The 24572-nt window shown below is 36.0% G+C and overlaps 1 protein-coding gene across 1 annotated transcript in view; it reads right to left on the reverse strand.

Annotated features, from left to right (window-relative positions):
* Nucleotides 1-24572, reverse strand: part of diaph2 (diaphanous-related formin 2) — a 379799-nt gene that overhangs the window by 251137 nt on the left and 104090 nt on the right. The window contains exons 7-13 of the mRNA XM_042770138.1: nucleotides 16925-16999; nucleotides 16735-16804; nucleotides 15940-16076; nucleotides 13624-13732; nucleotides 10316-10426; nucleotides 8394-8506; nucleotides 3425-3541 (exon numbers count right to left, since the gene is read on the reverse strand). Of these exons, the coding sequence (XP_042626072.1) occupies nucleotides 3425-3541; nucleotides 8394-8506; nucleotides 10316-10426; nucleotides 13624-13732; nucleotides 15940-16076; nucleotides 16735-16804; nucleotides 16925-16999 (732 nt within the window). The remainder of the gene's footprint in view (nucleotides 1-3424; nucleotides 3542-8393; nucleotides 8507-10315; nucleotides 10427-13623; nucleotides 13733-15939; nucleotides 16077-16734; nucleotides 16805-16924; nucleotides 17000-24572) is intronic.

Consider the following 24572-nt stretch of genomic DNA (forward strand, 5'->3'; position numbering starts at 1 on the left):
ACTTTGTCCATTCAAGGTGAAGACAAACCGACATCCGGGCCTCCATGGTTCCCTCTCTAATTTGCAATCATCTTTGGCAATTAAGGGCAGCAATAAAACCTGAGACGCAAATCTAATCAGTGTAATCTGTGTAATTAGTTGCACAATGGCAGGGAAAACACGGCCTTGTGTTTGGAGGGGTGACAATGACGGGACGGGGAGTAAATGGGTCTGGGACTAGACACTGCCACGGCGCTTAGTGTGTGACCTTTTCTAAGTTATATTACCAAATTTAATTGCGAGTGACATTTAACAAATACAATGTCGACTTAAGCCGAGCTCCGTAGTGGCAAATAATTATGTTCCAAGCATGACCTTGAATGTCTCATGTAGGTACTCAATTTTCCTCCCAGAAATGTTTCGACCCCTTTTCCCAGCTTCTCCACACAAAACAAGCTTTCAAATTCTAATGAACGAGCATGACTTTAAAAATGTCTCTGTGCTAAATAATTGCACAACAACTCATAGCTAAAGCCACTTAATTTTAGAGCATTACATTTTTTAATCTCCAAACATTCTTGTTTGATAAACAATATTTGCGGGGGAATATAGATAAGCTAATGGATGAACGGCAGAGTTTGTTGACCCAAAGTAATAAATTACGCAACAGGTGTGTATTTGAACTTATGTTTTCTTATGCGCTATATTTCGGTTTTTGCTGCAGTTATGGTCTGTGTGCTGCTAATAAGGAAAATTAAGATGTCTGCTAAATTCAGCCACAAAGGGTGACGCATTTAATATTTTAGGTAATAATACACAAACAAATAAAATAATAATAATAATATGCAAGCATTCAGATGCTTACTGATCATCGCCGTTAATGTTAACTACAACTTGAATTATTAAAGTGGTTTTCATTAACTGAAATAAAGGCAAATATTAGATGGGGGGAAAAAAATAAAAATACTTATTTTACTTCAGTTAGTTACAAAGGCAAAAAATATTTATGAAATAAAAATACTTATTAAAAAAAAAGTACAAAAGCACATAAAAATACTAACATTAACTGAAAACTGTAATTATTAAAACAGTTTTCATTAACTGGAATAAAGCCAAAATAAAATATGAATATTTGATGGGGAAAAAAATACTTGATTATGATTGGTTGAGCCTCATTCGAAGCTGTTGTAAATTACACTACAAACATACACCTTTGTTTACTTCTGTGTGTTGCTCGGCAACCACTTTGTTGGAACCACAACTGCTTCTGAGGAACTACATTGTTTGGTGGAAGAATACTGTTTTTATTTATATCATTACACTTTCTTTGCTGTTTTATTCTGTAAAACCTTACTACATATAGCGAATAACAATAATTGGATGTCTCTCCAAGCACCGATGAAAAATAACATACTCAAATAACCAAATAAATAATCATATTCATACAATTTGCCAATTTGAGGCCTTGTTGTAAGAGACATGGCAGCGATGTGTAATAAGCGTGCAGAGGGGGCGGACGGGGTGGCTAGAACTGATAGGGCTGAGAGTGTCAACAAGCACGGCTTAGTGGCAAGGCCCGAAGCTTACACCTGTCACTGATGTACACCATATCATTATCTCAATAAGCCGCCCTATTTTCTTAACATCCTGGCTACCACCACTGCCACATGCTGGATAGAACCGGGAAGGAGACGAATGACCCAGAACTGTCACACCCCACCAGAGGAGACAGCATATCGGCGCTTCTCTTTCCTTCTCTCGCAGTCTGGCACCTTCACTGTCTGCCTCTCATCTCCCATCCAACCCCTGCTCCACACTGCCCATCTAATCTTCACATCAGTCACGGCCAAAAGTAGAAGATGTGCTCCATATACACTCCCTCTGATCTACCTTCTATTAGAGAGTCTTAGAGAGTTATTGCCCAACATCTTCCTTCTGCTCCTCTAAAAAGCAGTAAAAAGGGAGGCTGAAGGGCTGAAGGACATCAGTAACTGTTATTAAATCATTCTGTTTATTTTATTTCATTTTAAAAAAGGTTATTAAACAAATAGAGGGAAAACATTCCATACAGATAACCAAGGACAGAGTTGAGGGCACAGAGTTAAATGATGATAAAGGTGCCTGGTTGTTTTGCTGGAATTAAAGAATGGTTTTAAATCAAACGGTGCGATCTATTGGCATGGACAGCTCTACTTTATGGCTAGCTTTGATCACCAAACTACCTCCCAACACCTATGAACAAGAGCGACATTGTCGACTGATTCAGACTGAAGTAGAGAGATGCCACCAGCCTATTCTTCCCTCCCTCTCCTTGAAGACTCGGCCATCAAAGCACAAACTGATCTCAAGGGATCCCTTTAATCTAAAATTACAGCCATACAATTTCCCAACCAGCCAATCCAATCTACATAAAACGTCTCACCAGGTTCAAAAGAAACTAAAGATGTCAGTGATGAGAAGTTTATAGAGTGACCATCTAATGCAGATGCATATTAGGCAAACAAACAAAACTGTGTATCCATCTTTGAGAAATATGTTTTAATGCAGATAAAAGTGTCATTGCTCAAACATCGCTCTTAGCGATGGATCATGTACTTTATATCAGATATGTCTCATAAAAATGTCAAAATGGGGAAAAACGGAAAGTGAAATATTTGAGTTGATATTAAAAAGCCAGTTTTTTTTTTTTTTTTTCTTCTGTGAGATTACTAGGGTATTTTTTCTCAGGAGAAACATCTGAGAGGCAGGAGACTTAATTTTCTCATCATTTCATCTCATTGACGTCTAAAAGAAACAATTGGAGACGTTAAAGAGATTCCATTTGTTATTTTGCCTTCCTATGGGAGAGAGTTTTTAATAAGTGCATACATTTTTAATCAGCATTTGTAGTGATCCTGTTTTCTGCCGACAGAGTTACAGACACAGTGGCGGGAGGGATGCCACTGAACGAGAATCTGCCATACTACTTGGTTAATGTGTTTTCTATTTCTCGCTTTTTCCAACAAGCCAGGCAATACATTATTCATGGCTCAAAGTGAGCAGCAACATGTCCATGGTAAATTCCCTCCCTTTCATCGCTTCGCTCTTCCCTCTTTATTAAATATTTTTACCTCAGCAACAGGTCTGATGCAACAGTGAACTGAAATGATCAGTATCATTGCTTCACTTTCTGACAGAACATGCAAAATAACTCTCTCTTTTAAATAAATTATCATTCAAGATAAAGTTAAACTGCAATTAATGACTAAAATCTTATATCTTGTTATGATTAAAAAAAAATCCCAAATTAAATTGTATTTATTTTCACTTGTTTTTAATAATAATCTGTGAATTCTCATACTCAAGAATGCTTGTTGAGTCAATAGAATCTAAGAAAAATGTTAATAAACAGGTGCAATCTTGTAACATTACACATTACATTACATAAAAATATGATAGCACTCACCTGATATAATAATCATTTCTGATGAGCAGCAGGTGCTGGAGGATGGATAGGAAGTATGATTCTGAGCCCGTGTCTTTCACCATGTTGGACAGGAGATGGTACACCTCACCCATATCAGTGCATAGATGGTTAAGGACACAACTGCACGCTGCTTGCCATGTAGTAAAACAATGTTAATCTAAACATCCCATTTCTATACTACGTATGCAATATAAAATTGTGTAAAAGACTAAAGTGACTGGAATTATTTGAAGTGCAGTGGTATAATTCTAAATTGAGAAAGAACACTAAAATGCAAGCAATACAACTAAAGGTGAATAGCCATCCCTCACTGGATATTGTGTGCTTGTTTTAATTCAGATGGAGTCAAAGGTCGAGTCTAACCAGAACTGATGTTATCTTCCTGCATTCTAAAGTATCATCGGGGATCTAATTTGCTAACATGTGTAAAGACAAGGTATTGAAGAAAAGTGACAAAGTAAATACCTCTTCTGCCAGTTCATACCCTGGCTCTGGACATGAATCAAATGAAAAATATTTTAGCCTGATTATTTAAAGCAATAAAACATGGATCAGTCACTTCCTTTTATATTTATTTATTTTCTGGACCGAAATCTCATCTTCAGTTTGTCTTGCTCGTCTCCAAAACAGAAGAAATGTGCTCTTAAACTTGCAGCGTATCGATTAAATGTCCAACATCTCCTCTCCCTAAAGAGAAAGGGCAGTGGCTTTCAATGTCTATAATAGATGTAAGATCAGATAGTCATCATAGTCTTCTTTTTTTATTATTATATCAAGAATTGATGCCCCAACCCTCTCTGGTATGCCCACTTGAGTTAAATAAATGACCGGCGATCTATTTTCAATGGTGGCAAGCTAAAGCATATGATGATTAACAGTAGCACTCGGTAGCTCATTAATTGTTTCTATTAATGGTCCTACAATGGATTTAATATAACAATGCTCACTTTAAAAAACACAGTGTTATAAAAATAAATATAAAATGTCTAATAAAATAAACTAAAATAAAAATCTTTGTAAATATGAGCAAAATTGTGTGTATATTTGTCATGCTGCAGTGAGCAGAGGTGGGTGAAGAATTGAGTCCAGTCATTACATGTACTGAAGGTTTTGACAATGTCTGTTGAAATATTTAAACGCTGACTGCAGGGTGATGCACTGGTTGGACTGGAGCACACTTTCTTGAGCAGCCACAATCCCTCCTTCCCTTCCACTGGGATAGAAATCAAAAAGATACACACACACAAAAAAAAAGTACAGCAGGTCTGTTTTCTTTTAATTAAAGAAAATCTGTCTCTGGTTAGAGAATTCTATATTCTTGAAAATAATTTTAACTACAAACCGAGATACTTAAAAAAAAAAAAATTAAAAAAAAAAAAAAAAAATAAAAACACCACATTCAACAAACAAATCTATATATTTATGGAACAATAATAAAATTGAACGTTAAGGCTTCCAGCTACTTTAAAAATGCCCTTGCAGCAAACCAATCTGCCCCAGCACTGCTGTACATTTTCTAATTAACTCATATCATTTCAGTTATTCATAAGGTTGTGAGTGTTCAGTCAACTCAATGTGAGAATACAAGCATCTTCAGAGCATTATTGCTGATAACACAGGTGATCTGCTTAAGTGAATTATTTTCTCCACACTTCAAAACCAGCAAAACGCACCAGAAAGCCATTCTCTATATTAAGCAGGGCCACGAGTGTGCACACAGACACACACCGTCTGTGCATATTTGTATTTTAGGCATGTTTGCAGTAATATACTGGTCGGAAAGGTGATGCATAAACATGAGCTGTATCTGTATGGAACTGAGCAATACAAAAGACAGAGAGGAAGAGTCAATCAATCACACTGCCCAACTTCCAATTCATATTCAACAGCTTCCAGAAGTCACTATAGTGGCCAGAACTAAACCAGAAGTGCTATATTTATACTACTACTACCACTAAAATAACTTACACTTTATTTCAAAAACCCAATTTCAATATTACACTCTATACTAAAAACTAATAACTTTGCAACTACGTCAACTAAATCTCATTATTATAGTATTAATAGAATAAGTTGGCATGCACATAATGATTGTATTTATTAAGGGAAAAAAGCTGTCCAAACCTGCCTGGCAATACGTGAAAAAGAAACTGCCCCCTAAATAAAGATCGACCGATATATTGATTTACCAATATTTTCCCTGATATTTAAGCATTTTATCATAATCGGATATCGGTTTTGTAATAACGGATTCACCGATAAATGCCTCCATCTTGTGGGTTTTTTGAGAATTGTGTGCAGAATCGCCATTGCAGCGCGTCTGAGGGGAGACGAGACAACAACAACTGTGTGTAGGTACTTGATTTGCTGTAGTTAGCAAACTTTATTTAACATTATTTAACAGCCAGTTATGCACAAATTAGATGCATTACATGAATGCCTGATATGTAGTTTATGCAGCTTGGCTCTAAGAAATAGAGACCTACTCACAGAGTCATGTTAAATAATCCATCAAGTCCTGTCCCAACAAAGACGTAACTTTGCCTGAATTAATATACAGCCATGGATGAGTGCATGTTAAAAAATAAAAGCGCTGAATTTAAATCTATCTCTGTTGTCTATGCTCATCATTAGTCTTGTGAAGTCGAAGTCACGCAGATAATCCGTCAAGATCCTCTCCCAATAAAGACGTAACTTTGCATGAGTTAAATAATACAGCCAGGAATGAGCGCATGTTGGGAAAAAAAGCGCTGAATTTAATTCTTTCTCTGTTGTAAATTTGCTCCATCATTAGTCTCGTGAAGCCGCTTTCATATTGCTGTTCACTCACCGGGTTGATGTGGTTGATGCTCAGGAAATGCTCCAGCACGGCCACCGATTGTAACTTTTAACAAGATTCACTTGTTTAAAACACCCGAAATTGTATTAACATTTACTATATAACCATTAATTTGCTAATAAACACAACTCTATGGAAATTAATTATTTATTATCGCCGCAAGCGATCGCAGTTGGAGTATAGTTCTGTGTAACTGCATAGATAAACCACGCTGTCAGCAGGCATTTCATGATCTAGAAGGACAAAACATTATTAATAATTTTAATATAACATTCCAGTTGAAAAATGCAATAAAATACGATGTTTTGTTTGTTATATTCCAATATTCCAGAGAATATTATTCAGTGAATTAACATTATCCAGTGAATTATTCTTGACTCTGTAGCTATTAAACAGCTTATAAACCTACTAAAACGGTAGTTTTATATGACTCCTGTCCTTTATTTATTTTCTCCATTTGAAAACTTTAGACATTCTACATTTATTTTGCTTATTGTTAATATTAGTGTTGTTGCTGTTGATGCTTTTTACAAATATTTTTTTTTTTTATTGTTGTAATATAAAGATTACATTTAACATGACTCAACACTTAAAAAAAAAAAAAAGATGACTGAAAAGAGGAAAACCCAAAGTGAAGTATGTTCTTTCTTCACTCAATCATTTATTTACTTAATAACAGTTAATAAATATCAGCTCTGCATATCGGTTATCGGGCACATAAACATGCAAATAATTGGTATCGGCATCCGTTATAAAAAAATCAATATCGGTCAATATCTTGAGGTCACAAACTGACAGCCGGACATTCTCCTTCAGGATTTTCTGATAAAATTCAGACAGGTTCTATTTAAGTGATTTCTTGATTCAACCGGTCTAGCAGTAATCTGGCCTGGGTGTGGCTAGTAAAATCTAACTCAGCTATCTAAAATAATGTGGTTAATCACAGTTCTTTCATGATTTAACAGGAGGGGGCAATTAATTTTTTACGTAGGGCCAGCTAGGTCTGGATTTAAAAACTGCATTTTGTATTCACTTGCATTATCTTTGTGAAATATTAAAATTTGTTTGATGAACTGAATCTTTTAAGTGTGTATATTTCACAACACTATATATATGTTGTGAATCGTTAAATATTCATAAAGCAGCCTGACAGAAAATAGTGGTAAGATTTAATAAATAAATAAATACATATAGATATTATCTCTATATGTAAATGTAGGAAAATATTTCTAAAGCAGCCAGACCGAAAATGAGAAGGGCGGGACTGAAAAACCGTTTGTTGCTTAGAAAGAGAAGAGTGGGAAAGGACTGAGACAGACAGAGACCGTTGCTTAGACACGCATATTACACAAGGCACTTACAGATCAATGCCAAATTGTCCTTAGAGACAAATGTTGTGTCTCTTACACAGTTGGCTGCTCACGAAAATCATTAGTCCAGACAGCCTGAACTAAAACTCTGGCTTCTCCATCATTTCAGCGAAGCTTTCCCTCTGAGAGGTTATGGAAAGAGGGTGAAACGATAAAAACCATCAACAAAATCAGCACTAAAACCACAGAAAAAAAATCCAGAAGCTACTGCATATGGCTGCAAACAAAAAACCAGATTTTTCTAATTCAGCGAATGGCTTCAAGCTGCTTTATAAAGGGTACTATGAGGATACACACAAATCCAGAAGCTACTGCATATGGCTGCCACGTACGCAGCTGTGGCCTGAAGGGTCAGATGCAGATGTATAAACAGGGAGAAAAATAAGTGTGAACGGATTTCCATAGCTGCGTAGCATAGTCTATCCGCAGATTTGAGGGGGAATGAAACAGAGGAGAGGTGAGCGTAGAGGTTGCTCTCTGTGTCTCTGGAATGTCAGTATAGGGCCATATGAGCAAGATAAGAAATCTGTGATATGCATGTATGTGTTGATGTTAATAATTTTAATAACCACCATAACCACCAGAGTCTCCACAGGAATTACAAGAACTAAAAAAAAAAAAAAAAACCTGATTCTCAAATCCCTTCCGAATGAACAGGAGGTCTTGGCTTTAGACCCATGGGCCACACCGGGCGCCCTTGCGGCTGTACGCATACACGACGAAGCGGTAAAAAGGATATTCCATCTCTGCGCGGATGTCATCTAGTCGGTGAGACAGTTCGATGGAATCCTCCTCCTTATTTTCATTAAACACCTTCAGTTGAATATCGAGCTCCTCTGTCTCCTTCAGCTCCTGTGATTACAGAGGTTGACATAAGAGGAATGAGTGACTGATGAACATGTGTCCTCATATTACATCGGTAATATTACAAGAAGAAAAAGTCTGCTTTACAGATACTTTAAACTCTTTGTACGAGGCTTTGAACTGACCTCATTAGAGTTTTGTGGCACTTAGTTCATGACTTTGCTTTGTTAGCTTTGAAATAAATACATGCATTCAACATTTACAGTTTACATGCATTCATATCCTCAAACAACCAGTGCAAATGGAAAGATAATAAAAATGTCTCTTTAATAAGGAAATGCATCATAAATAAATAAATTAAAGAAGAGAAAACCAGAACCCCTTTAAGGTGATGGATGAATGCCAATGTTAGTAGAGGCTTCAGTATGCCAATGATGAATCAACAGCCTATTGGCTAATTTTCAACATATTAGCCATTGAACATTCATTTTAGATCTAATTTTGATGTTTACACTGAAAAAATGCTGTTTTATAAAAAATGTTTTTGAAAGCTGTGCTTGTCAAGTGATTCAAAACTCAGGTGTCAAATAAAACCATAAGTCTGATTAGTTTTGTATAGGGCTGAGAGTCAGTCTGTTTTTCTATATTACACAGATTGTCTTGCTATGTATACCAGTAACATATGCGACAGATCTAAAGGGTTTAGAGAAAGAGAGAGAGACAAGGATATAAAGAAAGAGAGGATAAAATAAGTATGCTTTACAACTCCACTATGAATCACTGCTGGTGTAGTTTATGGACGGTGAAAAGCCAAATGTAACCCAATTTTTGTAGTTATCAATCAGTGGACTATACTTCAGGCATGCCATCTGTCTTAAAGCAAAAGCCAATCAGAGAAAAAGAGAACTCGCAATGCCGCAGTAGGAGGCAGGACTGAGTCTCTCTCGCTCTCTCGCACACACACAAACACACACTCACCCATCCATCTCCAGAAATGTGTATTTTCATTTCATCAGACACCATTTTATATCTCTCATTGAGGATTTAGTGCATCTCATTTGTCTTTCACTTTGTTTCTTTCTCTTTGCACTTGCCATTTTGAGGATACTAAAACCTGGAAACTCATTATTCACAATTAGAGAACAATGTCATATTTAATTGTCCTATTAAACTTGCAAATACATTATTCATAAATTACGATAAGCTCATCATATGCGGGGGTAGATTGAGATAATTATAATAATTGCAGCAATAATATGGCGAGCAGTCAAAATGACTTATTAAGAGTGACAAAATGCATATCACATAAATGAGATGGTGAGTGATGTGCTGGCCTGGTTGTGGGCTTTGTGGCAGCGTGGAGCAGAGATCTGCGAGCTGATTGATAATGATGTGTGAGGGTGAGCTGTGCCATTAGGGAGGAGGACACCAAACAAGGGAACATTTGAGCAGTTTTCAATAGTTTTGTTCATTTGTTCAAAAGTTTTTATATGTTCTGTAAAGCCATTTTTCTCACTTAGTATTATTTTTTTTATCTTTTAGCCTTCACTAATGTCATTTTAAACCCAAACTCTTTAATTAGAAAAACAACATCAGTCATTTGATTACAAATATGCTGTTGTACATCTGTAGTTTCAGTATTTTTCTATTTACTAACTTTCCTTTACCACAAAAGAAAAACATATACATATCCTATTATATAAAAAAAGATAAGCATATATCAGCAACAAAAGTAATGAAGTACACAAATTATTTTTAAAGAATGAAAAAAAATAGTGATATATCAAATAAGCAACAAAAGTAATGAAGAACACAAATTATTTTTAAAGAATGAAATAAAGCAAAAGATATACTCACTGGTAGGATCTTCTTGAGGCCGCAGCGCAGAAACTCATTTCGTAAGTGTATCCTGAAGTCTAAATCATCTGGCGATGTAACGAGGGCATTGATCAGCTGCATGCAGGCCACCTGTATTCACACACACACACACACACCACCATCATTTAATGCAAGCAAATTCTTAGAATCATCCCTTTGGCGATAAATGATTAAAATGTAGTGCCCTGCAACAGCCTCTTATTCATACTGCTCTCATCTCTCATCTTAAAGAAAAAAATCAATATATCACATTACATAAAATAAAATGAATTCATAAGGATGAAACAAGGCAGTTGCTACTGTGAAGGACAGGGAGAGAAAAATGGTAAAATTGAAGGGAAAAGAAGCAAGTGGATTATTAAAGCTGTCCAGAGGCAGGAGGGATGGAAGGAGGGAGCAGGCCTGGCTGAACAGATGTGTATTTTTAATTGATTTATCAGATCAGGGCAGTGGGCAGGGAGGAGCGCTGATGGTTCTTAACATGCTATAAGGTGGCTCCAGGGAGACAGCCAGGATGAGAAGCAATGCTCTTCGCTTGGTTGATCAATGCAGAGTGGAAAGATCACTCTTGATGGACATGTGAACAGTCTTCCTAGACATTCACCAGCCTTGGCCTGGGCTTTTGCCTACACTACATGCCTAATTCTCCTGCATTATTCTACTTCACAACATCATCTCCAACAACCCCACCCTCCATTCTTACTCCCTGCTTTCTCCCACAACAAAGATCAGCCACAAAAACAGAAACCTGACTTGAGTCATGGGAGAGACAGTTCTTGATATGATATTTAGGCAATGGCAGTCATTTAGAGGAGATGCATAGGCTCGATTGACTTGAACATTTTCATTAATTAAAATATTTAAAAAAAATGTGGGGAAAAAATGACCTAAAAATATACAGTAAATACATGTTCATGACTGCAAAAAAAAATAAAAAATGAAAACGGCGAAATTAAACTAAACCTAAAAATCTAGTAGGAAAAAATAATAATACTCTTTATAAACAGCAGTAGCCTTGAAAAAAAAACAATGCTTAAAAATTCTGCTTTTCACAGCAGTAGCCTTGTGTTCAGGAGCAGCCCATCAGGAACCATAACACTATTCTTGATTCCTTCTCTCGAAGTCCCAGCAACCCAGGAGCTGCAGCAGGCAAACGCAATAAGGCCCACTTTGCTCCCATCATGCAACATTATGCCCCAAAATAACCAAAGTTCTTAAATCTTATCGTATTCCCATTTGAGCAATTATTTCAATTTGAATCACTGAAGAGGCCCACTGAGTGAATCTAGATCGTTCATCGAGTTCTCCGGAGGGCAAATGCATTTCATCATCAACACACCAGCCTGTTTGAAACAATGTTGCAGATAGGGTGCTGGAGCAGGTTGAAAAACTTATTTTCATTTATGGGTTGAGTTTGCAATGATGAGCTTCTGCAGCACAGTGCCAGAGGTGGATTCCAGCAGAGTAATTAAAAAACAGCACTGCTGAGACGGTTTTAAGATTTGCTTGCTTGCGTCACTGAGATGGCGTGACGGCAAAACGCATTTTAATCACGTTTAAAAAGTCAGGCTCTGCAGCCCATCACAGGTTTTAAAAGTATTTCATTTCTTTTAACCGCCAGCAGTTGGTGAGGTGTTTTAATTTACTTCACAATTAGCAACGGTTCTTTTCATTAAAAGCCTTTTTTCAAGTAGGAAAACAAGGCACCAAATCAAAGGGATTCATTCCTCCCTTCTCCTCTCGCTAGCCCTGTATCATATCGTCATCTTCACTGCTCTCTCAACAGCAACACAAAGATTAGGGATTTGGTTAATGAATGTGTGAGAGTGGCTTGTTGTGCTTGGTCACAGATCACTGCGCATCCTTGACAATCACATAATGATAAACACAGACCAGCCTCTACAACCCAGACCAAAAACTACAGAACCTAAGATAACAAACTAAACAACTCTAGAGGAAAAAGTAAGACGGGAAGATGATAAAGTAACCATGTCTCAAGAAGAGCTTTTTTTTTTTTTTTTTTTGGTTGTTGTTGTCGCTAGTTTCCAGAGCTCCAGGTTCTTTGTGTGACCTGGTTTGGGCTGATTAGGGTTTAGAATACACCTCCTGTTGCATTAGAATAGCCAGCAGCTAGCTTCCAACTTGTGGCGTAGGTGGCAGGGTTGACAGACGACCACAGAACAAAGTGAGAAGAGGGATAGGGGGACTTGTTTACATGTCAAGTTAAGCCCGGGTGCAGAAGAGCTTTGAGTGACAGATGTGCCAATTTCTACCTGGCTCCAGCATCAAAAAGAGCACTGGGAGTGAAGAGGCCTCACACACAGAATGACACTAAACAGAGCAGATCTATATCTGCTGCCCTGGGCAAGCAGAATTCTACTAATGATTTGAAATTAGTAAAATAAAACATGAGGACATCTAAAATTCCTAAAAAAAAAAAAAAATAAGTGCAAAAATAAACAAAAACCTAAATAATCATTCCTCTTTCAATACAATAAAATAACAAACACAAAAAAAAAAATAAAAAATCTAAATAAAACACCAAAAGACAAAAAAAATAAACCTATCTAAATAAATAAATAAAATAAAATGATAACAGCCATTTAAAAATGTGATAAAATAACAGATAATATAGCAAATTAAAAATATATATTAAATTTAAAATATGACAAAAATAACAATACTATAAAAATTAAATAAAACAAAATGATAACAGCAATAAAAAAAAGTCTGTAAATAATATATTGCAATTAAAAATAAATACATTTTAAAATAATAAAAATAACAGAGCACTGCAAAAACAAAACAAAATAAAATAAAAATGAATAAAATAAAAATATTCTGAGTATTCCGTGGCATGGTTATGATCTTTTCTGAAGCTCTAGAGGAGACACATGTGCAACTAAGATCATTTAGAAAGAATTCTCTACATTTGATCTAAATTCTGTCTTATTCACTAACCTCCTATAACTCAATTTAACAGATTGCTAAAATAAGTTATATTTTATAAAATATATAAAATAAGGATACTGCTGTTTTATTATTTTTAAAGAAAAACACAACATATTCTTTTATGTTTGTCTATTAAAAAATGAGTCTTATTTTAGACAAAAGGCACAACTGTCTTCTGAAACTATAGTTATTAACTATACAAAGCTACAAAGTCTGGGTTACCTGAGCAAGAGTGTATGTGAATGTGTGTATAAAGAGTGTGATAAGGTGAAGTGGCAGGTGTGGAAGGCCAGCATTCTGACTCTCTTTTTCTCGGAAAGGGCACCAACACTGACCTGTAGCTGCTGGGCTTCATGGTTCTCCAGCCCCTCCACTATCGGAGCAAACCTCTCCTTATTATTCCTCTCTGCAGCAATGGTCATGGCTGCCAGGATCTTATCCAGACTAAAGGAAACCAAGAAGACAAAACACTGCATTTAAGTAAACAAGCTTTTTATCAAGACATGATCGTGACATTGGTTTAGAATGTTCACCCAAGCAGGCCTAAGCTTGTAATCTCAGTCTCAGACGTTTACGCACTGGAACTGGAACAAAGCCACAGACTTTTATTAATTATAAATAACTAACTATTTAAAATAAAAAAAAAAAAACTAACTAACAAACAAAAAAAAAAAAAAAAAATCCTTTAGTCTACTCTACAGTATGTGATGCAGTGTCAGAAGCAGCAACATAAAAGAACCAAAGAGATGCTTTTTAAGTACAAGGAGTGTTGTTGAGAAAGCAAATTAAGGACTTTACAAGGTCCCATGTCTGTTTTGCTGACTCAAGCACTGGTGGATTGCAGTCCATGGCTAAGGGAAAAGAATAACAGAATGCATCATAGACAAAATAATAACTGCAGAACAAATCATCGCTTGTGTAAAAATAGCTTCAGCAAAAAAAAAAAACAAACAATCTTTTTTAACAACTTATAACACCACTACTCCTCCTATCATCATATTAAAAAATCATTTCATAATGGAATTGATCAATTGTTTTCTATTTGAATATATATTAATATCCAATTTATTCCTTTGACAGCAAAGCTGAATTTTCAACAGCTATTACGCTAGTATTCAGTGTCACATGATCCTTTAGAAATCATTCTAATATGCTGAATTTGTGCTATTAAATTATCATTGGTGCACATTGATATAATCAATAACGGTTCTTTCTCATTATCAATAATTACCTCATTATCTCAACACTTTTTTTGTAGATTTTTTTTTTTTTTTTTTTTTTAACCATACAGTACTTAACCTAAATTTTTGAACTGTAATGTGTCTTGTAAAATATTAAGCTTTTATATATTTGAAAAAAATATATATAATTAATAATTAATTAAATATTTTTATATTATGACAGAAATTCAATTTTGGAGTTAACCCAGTCATTTATGTAGTTCATCAACATGTAGCCACTATTTTTCCTCCTATTCCTCCCTTTGATGATGATTAAATTGAAAGAAATCTATTATGTATGAAAATCACAATTAGGATTAAGACAGGAAGGCAAAAAATGCTTGTCGACTCTTGCATGCAACAGATTATAAACGCTACAGTACATACTAGTGATCTATACCAGATGTTAAGTTCACTTTCACATGTCTCGTTACCCCAAAATATTTTTGCTTTGCTCTGTTGTTGAAGAAACTGCGGAGATCAGTTTTGTCGAACAGCTAGGTGTAAGATCCGTGTTTTGTGATCCAGGTGATTAAGTTGTAGTCGTGAGTGGGCTGTACAAAGTCTTTCATGCTGGTTCAAACATGGCTTCAGAATGAGCTACACCTGCTCAACTCCTAAAGAGGGCTTTGATGTGACAGCACTAAACATAAGCCAGTGTCACTGCACAGCATTTGAGGGGGAAGGAGCTAGTTTAATCACCAAGTGAATTATCAAAACTTTCAAACATATCACAAAAATCTCCAAACACCCACATAACCTAAAAAACACTAAAAAACTCACCAACCAAACAACCTACCACACACCGATTCACTTAGCATGTGTGCATGAGTCTGTCTGCGTGTGTTTGTGAGTTTACTGAAACAGACTGATATACTGATCGTGCTGATTTGATCAGTAAAATTAGCCGGGGGCTTTCTATCAGGCTCATTTGAGAAGGGCATAGGTACATGTATTCTTACTGCACTGCAATGGACGCTTTTGGCACAAAAATTAAGATTGGCATAGTAACCAGTACTGCTTAACGCAAGGGGGACCATAGAATGGTAAAAAGTATGCTAAGTGTGAATATCAGTACATTTTTTAATCCACTAAAAAAAAAAGGTTTTAAAGAATATGCCAAACACCCCTAAAAAAAAAGGTTTTAAAGAATATGCCAAACACCCCTTTCTTGTAATGGTTAGAGGATATTTAAAAAGAAAATATATAAAGTAATATAAAAGAATAGTTATAACAATTGCTTTATTACTATATTTAATAGTATTAATTATTAAAAAAAATAAAACAATAATAATAATAATAAAATTAATAAAATTAATATGAATATTATAAATTTTATAAGAAACTATACAATCCATCTAAGGCACTTTACTGAAGAAAACACAATAGAAAAGGAAACCACATAAAATGGGCTTGAGCTGATTATCTTACATGTTCTCCTCTCCGATGATACAAACAGCTGACAGAATCTTGACAATCTCAGTCATCATATTAGTCTGCTTGGGATCGATCGCTCTTGCAAGGAGGAGCAGGCTTCGTTCGTCCCCCAAGATTCGTTGGAGGCCATACTGAAAACAAAAAGACATCGCATTTTATTATAACTTGCAAAAAGGTAAACATTTTGCAATGAATAATCCCTTTACACAATGAACCCCTTGTGTATGGACAAATTTAGGCTTTCTTCTCCTGAAAGAGCCAATTAGGCAGGTGTAGATATGTTTTAGGATAAATTATTTTAAATGAGGACAGGACAGCAGGGACAAATAATCATATTCCTGTAATTTTGTCTTCCTTCCAGGGTGTAATTCACTGCACTTGACCACAATTTGAGCAGAACGCAGAATAAATTCACTTGGGGGGAAATTAAATAAAATAAATAAAAATATTACAGAAAAGTACTTGGAATAAAACAGCATTCATATTTAACATGGCTGAGGAATAAACAGAATAAATTCAATACCATTTAAGCATGAAAGCAGCTTTAGAAAATATTAAATCTGATGATTATCTAGGGTTGAACGAGCTTCATTTGTGTTTGCTCTTGTTTAATAAAGCTGCAGTATTTCAATCAGAAATGTATTCATTCTCAAGGACAAGTAAGGAGCTGGCATGATTTTATTTTCTTTGATATGTTGCTTCGCAGATTTTTTTTTTTTTCACTTGGCATGTGTGGGACACAAAATGATATAAACTACTCATGGTGGAGCTTTTAAATTCTAAACACACCTTATTGTTCATGAAGGCCTTGAGGCACTGAATGAGTTTATGCTGGTTCTTCTTGTCAATGTTCTCTTGCCTGAGGAAAAGAAAATCAGTGAGTAAAGAGAAAGATAAGAGTGTGTGAATGACCAATCCAAAAGCACTGAAGAAAGGTAATTTCTTAAGAAGACTAAGTCAGAAAGCCAGCATAACTTACTGTTTCTTGTCAAGAAGCCTCTCCAGCACATCCAAAAGCAGCCCGAGACCTTCATGGCCAAAGTTATTCACCCAGCTAAAAACAGAAAGAGACAGGCAAAGAACGGTGTTAGAATACATAAACCAACCAACAAGTACACTGCGAACAAGTTCATTACAAGTAAGAAAACTTTGGTTTTGAAGATGAGCTTGGTTACAACACTTGACTGTTTCTCAACTCAAGAAACTGTGATATTTTTTCAGGTTTTTTTTTATTTTTCCCACATCCATATTACTGACAAACAGCACAGGTCACTGTGGCACCTGCAGAATCATATACAAGATGAGTCATTCTCTGTCTCTCAGAAAATGCCACATGTGACAAGAACATGAAAAAAAATCACGATTTTGTTCCCCACATCTCTGTTAGTGGCTTAATGTGAAGAATTTTCCACATATGTGTGGCCAGATGGATTTCTGGAGGAAAGAATAAAATATTGATGCATCCTAGAGGAGATATTTGCCTTTTTTTCCCCACTGAATTAAAAGTCATTAGAACAGTTTTCTTTAATAGACAGTTTGTATGTCTTTGTACTAAAACACTCACAGTTACAAGTCAACACTTACATTGACACTTTTTAAAAATGATGAGCTTTGGATTCACCTGATTAACACACTTCCGAAAACAGATCCATCTAAGAATGTCGCACTGCAAATTAAGTAAAGGCAAATGCAAATGAAAGAACCCTTTGAGTGTGGTGCCTTAAGGCAACTTGTGCAGGCCATGTACTCCAACAGGAAGATAAAGCAATACATGGGAGATAACAGTAAAACTGATAATGGATTGTGTAAGATAATTGGCTATAAAACACAATGTATCTGGAGACATTAAATTATCTGGAATAGGGAGAGAGAGAGAAAGAGCGAGAGAGCTAAGCAGCATGTGATCGCATTTAGAGTATGCCATTAACATCACTTGTTCTTAGCTCCAGATTGTCAATAAAGCCAAATACATGGGGTAGTTTGTTGCAATAAAGGACCATAAGTCATTCCTTTCTTTTTGATAATCATAATGAACAATGCAACATGCATATTAAAGTCATTTGTATGAACCCATATGGTCACACAAGACCCTCAATTAGGGGTGAATTAAATTAGTCTAAAATTACAAAGACAGAGGCTCACCATGCCATTACTCAAAATTCATTACCGACCCACCAAACTCAATTTGAAACATATTACCATTTGCTGTACAGTACATTATAATGGCCTGATTTGTTAATAAAACATGTTAACAAAACAGTATAATGCGCAAAATTTATACCCATCTGTTTACAGGGGGCTTGTCGTTTATTGTTCCCAATTTTGTCTCCTCGCTTTTCAACTGTTTGTTGAAAGAAAAAGCACAGTTTGAGGTCTTTAATGAAAAATGAGATCTTTCGTGAGCAACCTTACCTAGCCTTGAAATATAAAAGCAGTGCTGCTGCAGCTGTGGAGCTGGCCAGTAGAAATGAGGGATTCAATAAAAACGTGGTTGAGTGTATCTAATTCACTTATAACAAAAGTGTGGGTTATGGTTTCAGTCGGCAGCAGATGAGTGTTGAAAACATATGAGGTAGTGTGGTGAGACCCAATGAAACCTTAGCCAGCACTGACATTATACTGCTGCGGTCATGTCACTCAACAAGAGCAACAAAACTCTAACCACACTTAACCTAAATTACCAAGCAAACCAGATTTTATAGGCAGATGAGCAGTAGTCAACACTGTATAGAGCTGTTCAGGCAATTCGTACATGAAAATACTAAAATACTTGCCAGTAATAATTTTCATACTATGATTGATATTACAAGTCTACACTATTGTCAAAATAAATAAATAATTTTTTTTTTTAATTGATACAAGAGCATTTATGCATCAAAACATTATTATGTGCTGTATGAAAAAAGGATACATTATGATATTTGAATGATCATTTTGTGTAATTTATATTGCAGTCCTAATCATGAAAGTCTCTTCAAGAAATGTTAATCAAATTGAATTCATAAATCAAAAAAAAATGTTATTCTAAAAACCCATTCGAAATTCCTGAGGGAACTTAAGGCTCGAAAACGCTCATTCTCTTCCAGGTTTTAGGACAACAAACTGAACAGCTCTATAAACTTGCAGTGCAGATAATTCAAATTCAAATTAAGTAATCACATAAAGCTATGCTCATACCACTAACAAGCATGAAAATAAAAGGAAATCGCTCTTTCAAAAGATAACCATGCCAGTAAAAGACAATTGAAGAAATTGAATGAAGACACCAGCATGAAGTGCTACAGTATCTTAACGGTTAGAAGCATCATGCATCAGTTTAATACGTTCGAAATTCATTAAGCAAGATATAAAAAACAAAACTTTTCACCTGTCTTTCTGATTGCCTGTCTATCTGCAAGTCAATCTTAGATTACCTGTCAGCTTTTCCAGTAAACCCCTGAGTAAACAATGCATCATTTCCTGTCAAATCAGCTCATCAGTGATCTACTCACACTCTTTGGCGTGGATCCAACGATTTGATTTAGACTTATTCATGAAATATTGATTGGGATCATCCTGGAGTTAAGCAGCAGCAAAAAGCCTCCAGAGTTACTTGACACGAGCAAAGACATTTTCTGGGTTTAATGCAACATGCATGGCCTGTTAAAGAATACATGTATTTATAATAACAGCTGTTACATAGACATACTGCTTAAACTTTCAGAGCACAATGCTTAAAGAAATACATAAACACTGTTGTCTCTATGATGGTGAAATATGCATGTTTACTGTAGCAATGACAAAATATTATCAAGCCAATTAAATTCAATGAAAAAAAACGGCAACAGTTGTGACAATGCAAGTTGTAGTGCAATCGTAATTAGGTTTGACATTCAATTTGCAATCACAGAGACATTATACTGCAATCTTGAAAATCACATAATAAATTGCAAATGCATGTGAAAAATCATTAATGATCATCAGCCGAAGTGTATTGTATGATACCACTTGACGCTCTAAAAGTCGGTTAACTGCCTTACGATAACCAGCAGGTTATTCGTCTGACCACCTGCCTTTATTTTCAGAACACTATAATGTCAACCAAAAGCCTGGCTGTTGAGTCTGACATAGTTACTGCACTTGAAGAAGCTCTAGAGTGTTGTGTCATTGAGAACACTCTATGAGAGCAATGCCTTTCAAATTGTATTAGAGCTAAGCCATGGACGAACTCATTCGCCTGCCCGTGGCCTATTCAGCACTGCTCTATTCCACTCGAGGCCCTCTGCTCCTAGCAACAAATTGCTCTCAACATTTCAACCCACCACCGAGCACCAGAACAGTTAGTCACTGACTAAATATTGCAACTGAGGCCTTTATGCTGTTCATGACAATGTCCATGACTCTGAGTGATGCTGAAATCACAGGGAGGCTCAAGGCAAGGCTGAGAAGAGACTGACTTCCACGGTTTAAGTACAGTATCTTTGTAATGTCAGGAATGCCAATGAATGAATGAAGGAATAAATAAAATAATTAATGAAAAAATAATGAACGAATTAATGACAAAACATTTAAAAAAAAATAAATAGATAGCAAGTTAATCATTATAATGTGGCACATTCATCCTTCTAGAATTATCTCAACCTAAGTCTTTCAACCTATTCTTAAACAGTCTTCTGTTAACTGTGAAATCTAACATGGATACGGCACATCCATGCTTAAAGGCCATGATATACTCAAGGAACCAGATGAAAGGTCAACATAAGCATACAACGAAGATTAGACTGAAGAAAGAGCAACACTGTAATAAAAAAAGGACAAAAGGTCCACAAGTATGAGCTAGCATCTTAGTAACCACAACATTTCAAATTAATTATATTTTTTGGAACTTTTCCAGTCAGTTCTTCATTCTGCTCTAATGAAGACATTATGTTCTGCTCTTCTGTTTATCCCATGGTTGTTATTTTGATGACAAGGCAAAAATTTGCTTATCACTCCCCTCCCTCTGTTTTCATCTGTCTCTTCGAATGAATATGCCAAAGAAAAGTTGTAATTATCTGTGCTGGGTAGTGAGTGATGGAGAGGTAAAAAGGGGATGAAAAAAATGCTTGGCTGATTTCATCAAAATTGTGAAGTGGACATACACGGGCGGCCTGTCTTCTCACAGAGCCTTTTTCAGACGCATGACACATACTGGGTTTTGGAGCGTTAAACGGGGACTGAACCCAGTGGCACGCTCGAAGAACAATATCCCTGGTGTCAGCGTACTGTGATGTGTCTGCCAGACACTTTAGAAGGAAGGCACTGGGGCAAGAACCTGCTCCATTTAAAAGAGCCGCTGTTCCCTCTAATGGCATTTGGATCCCAGCAGGAGTCTCAATACAGCCACAATGACTGCAAATCAAACCACATCAATGCCAGCTTCGCTTCTCTCTAGAACTGTATGCTGTGAATATAGGGTCAAAATAACAAAGAAATAGTGGAAAATAGAAAAAGTGTGTGTATGCGAGAAAGGAAGGAGCAGTAGGAGGATTAAACACATTCAAAATTGTTGGGAATTTGAAAGTGATGACTGATTAACTGCATTAACCAAATAAAAGGTTTAAAAAAACAAACCAAACCAAACCAAACAAAACAAAACAAAAAACACAACACAACACAACACAACACAACACAACACAAAACAAGACAAAACACAAAACAAAACAAAACAAAACAAAACAAAACAAACAGAACAAAACACAACAAAACAAACAACACGACAAAACAAAAACACAAAATGGATTTTACAAGTAAATAAAAACATATATAAAACAAAAAACAACAAAACAAAAAACAAAAAACACAACAAAACAAAACACAAAACAAAAATGGAAATGGATTTTACAAGTAAATAAAAACATATATAAAACAAAACAAAAATATATGCTTTGCCATTGCTTTTTTGTAAAGTGATTTTTTTTTCCCCGTCTGCTGCCTTTGACGCCACAGCTCAGGATTGTTGCTAATGCAAACAGATACCTTTCACCAGATATTAAAAACCTTCTTGTCCATGTCTCCCGGTCTTCCTTCAACACTTTCTCACGTTAATGTGCAATCATTTTAATGATCATTTTAATAATTTTTGTGTTAGTGCGAATCAAATCAGAGCTTCATTTCCTGTGTGCTAAAACGTTCACTTGAGCTATGAGGGAGCTGACCCGATCTGAGCCACGCGGGACAGTTTAACTTAATTCACCAGAGGCCATAAATATTTTAGACTTAAGTTCAAACATCTGGTATTATTGATCTGCTGGTGAAGTATGTCAGAGAGCGGGCAGACAGGGACAAGGGAATCAGTCATGACAGTCACCTCGCATGCTAATGGATTAGCGATTCCCTTGTTCAGAAGTCAATGGCGGCGTGTGTGTGTGCTCACTACGGCTTTTCACGCTGCCAAAGGACTGATGTGGGTTGTCACTCAGAAACATGTAGGTCACTTGCTCCTCAATCTCCTGACCCAAATAACTCAAAAACATCAGATACACAGTGTGCTAGAGGAAAAATAAACCTAAAAATACTCTAATATGGGGCACTGACATATAATCTATCTATATCACACTGTCATGGAATTATGCAATTGTAATACTTGCACTGGAAATAAAAACAGACAAAAGAAATCCATATTAGTCAGCTTACTCTATCACAGTATGTAATTTCAATGTGAGACAAGCCCCCAAAAACCTCCCATAAAAGGTGAGAAGGCTTGACAAAACAATTAATAACAAGAGAGGATGTGGTGAAAATCACAGACAGCTCAAAGATATTGAATTTAGCGTGGCAGAATACTAATTTTCCCCATGTACCTGTGCAATACCATTTCTCACTTAAATCAATATGGAATTCAAATCAGATATCTGAATTATGTATGCCTTGCTGCAGGGCTCCACAGACACGGCTAGCTTTGAGGTTAACAGATGGTGGCATAAAATGAAATGGGCATCCCGCTTAAAATATACCCAGTCACGAAGGACATCAGGATTGGTGGGTTCCTTTACTGCCTTGGAAAAAGCTCTTCTGTAGAGGCAGATGTGACCACTGCTTCTATTAGACCCTCTATAACACAGCCTCAGGTACACTGGCTCGCACAAACACAAAAAGCTTGACAGGGTGTGCAGGGCTATGACGGCTAAATGCGCGATCAATAATCTTCACGAAGAAAATACAGCATCTATTTTTACAGACAGCTTAGCCACAGTGGCAGAAGACTGAATAAGAACAAGTCCAATCAAACTCTGGGTCTTACATAGTGGTAAACAACATAATTAGTAAGTAGCATATATTTGCACAAATGAAAGCCAGAAATAACTTCAATTATGAACTTATTAAAATAAAAACAGAAAACAGTTGTTAAAAATGGTAACTTTCTTCATTAGGCCAAAATGAATGAGTTGAAAACATCAAATCTCACATTGTAGCCATGCAAGTATGAATTGATAATTTGTCCGACTTCAGTCTTTTATTTCTCCTTGACACGGGCTGGATCAGGGGAGCTGATCCAGAGCCTGAGGGCCAGAACTAGGTTTCTAATAACATTTGCAGTCTGTAGAGAGAGAGAGAGAGAGAGAGAGAGAGAGAGCAGAAACTAGCCGCACAACACATGAAAAAAATGACCTTAGCAGAGCGCCGCAAACTCGGCCTCACTCTGCTGCCACAACAATGCAGACAATTTATTTCATGGACCAACAGGTGAAGTTTTGATAACTTTCTCTGGGTAACTCAACATTCAAGCCAAAAATTAAATCCAAAAAAGTAACAATAAATACCTCCAAAGTTCTACATCCCAAATTCTTCAACCTGTCAGAATCCAGACATTTATCAACAAACATCAGGACCACAAAGACAAAATTGATCAACAGACACCACAAACACACTAATAAACACATACACCATCTAAAAAAGAACTGTACAAAAACACAAAATACAAATAATAAAAAAAAAAATAAAATAATGAACACAGTTTCACTTTACAATATCAGTTTTAGCAGTACATGAGTGCATTTCTTTCCTTTATACCTGTCATCAGAATTCAGTTGGAGAAAAAATTTCCACAATGTCAAAACACATTTAGAAAATCAGTTATGTATGATGGACAAGTGTGTCTAGCCAGGTGCGCGAAAGAAATAAAAGTTTAAATGGCTCACATTATAAACAATATCATAAAAAACAAAATTACACAACCACCACTCAAACCACTACCTATCAAAACAATATCAAAAACATTAGCTGCCCATTATATTAATACAAATCCTTAAAGTAGCCTCAGCAAAACATACGCCATGCCCACAACCATATAAACGCTCCAAAACTTGGATGTGCCTACATCCTACTGCCCTGCTTTCAACTAAACCTAATCCATTTTTTAAATCACTAATCCAAAACCCAAAACTTGCATACACCTACAGTGCATCCTATCCATCATGCATTCTCATAAGTGACAGACTTGGAACAGTAACTTTGTGAACCACACAAAAAGTGTTTGACAGATAGAAGACAAAACTTGTTGTCAATATCTATTTTTAAATCAACACTTTTCCCTATTTAAATCAAAATTTACTCTGTCAGAGCTGTGGTACAGTTATATCTTCCCCAACTTTCCTGTTTACATGTTG

This window comes from Cyprinus carpio, chromosome A14, assembly GCF_018340385.1.
Source record: "Cyprinus carpio isolate SPL01 chromosome A14, ASM1834038v1, whole genome shotgun sequence".
NCBI classification, from domain to species: Eukaryota; Metazoa; Chordata; class Actinopteri; order Cypriniformes; family Cyprinidae; genus Cyprinus; species Cyprinus carpio.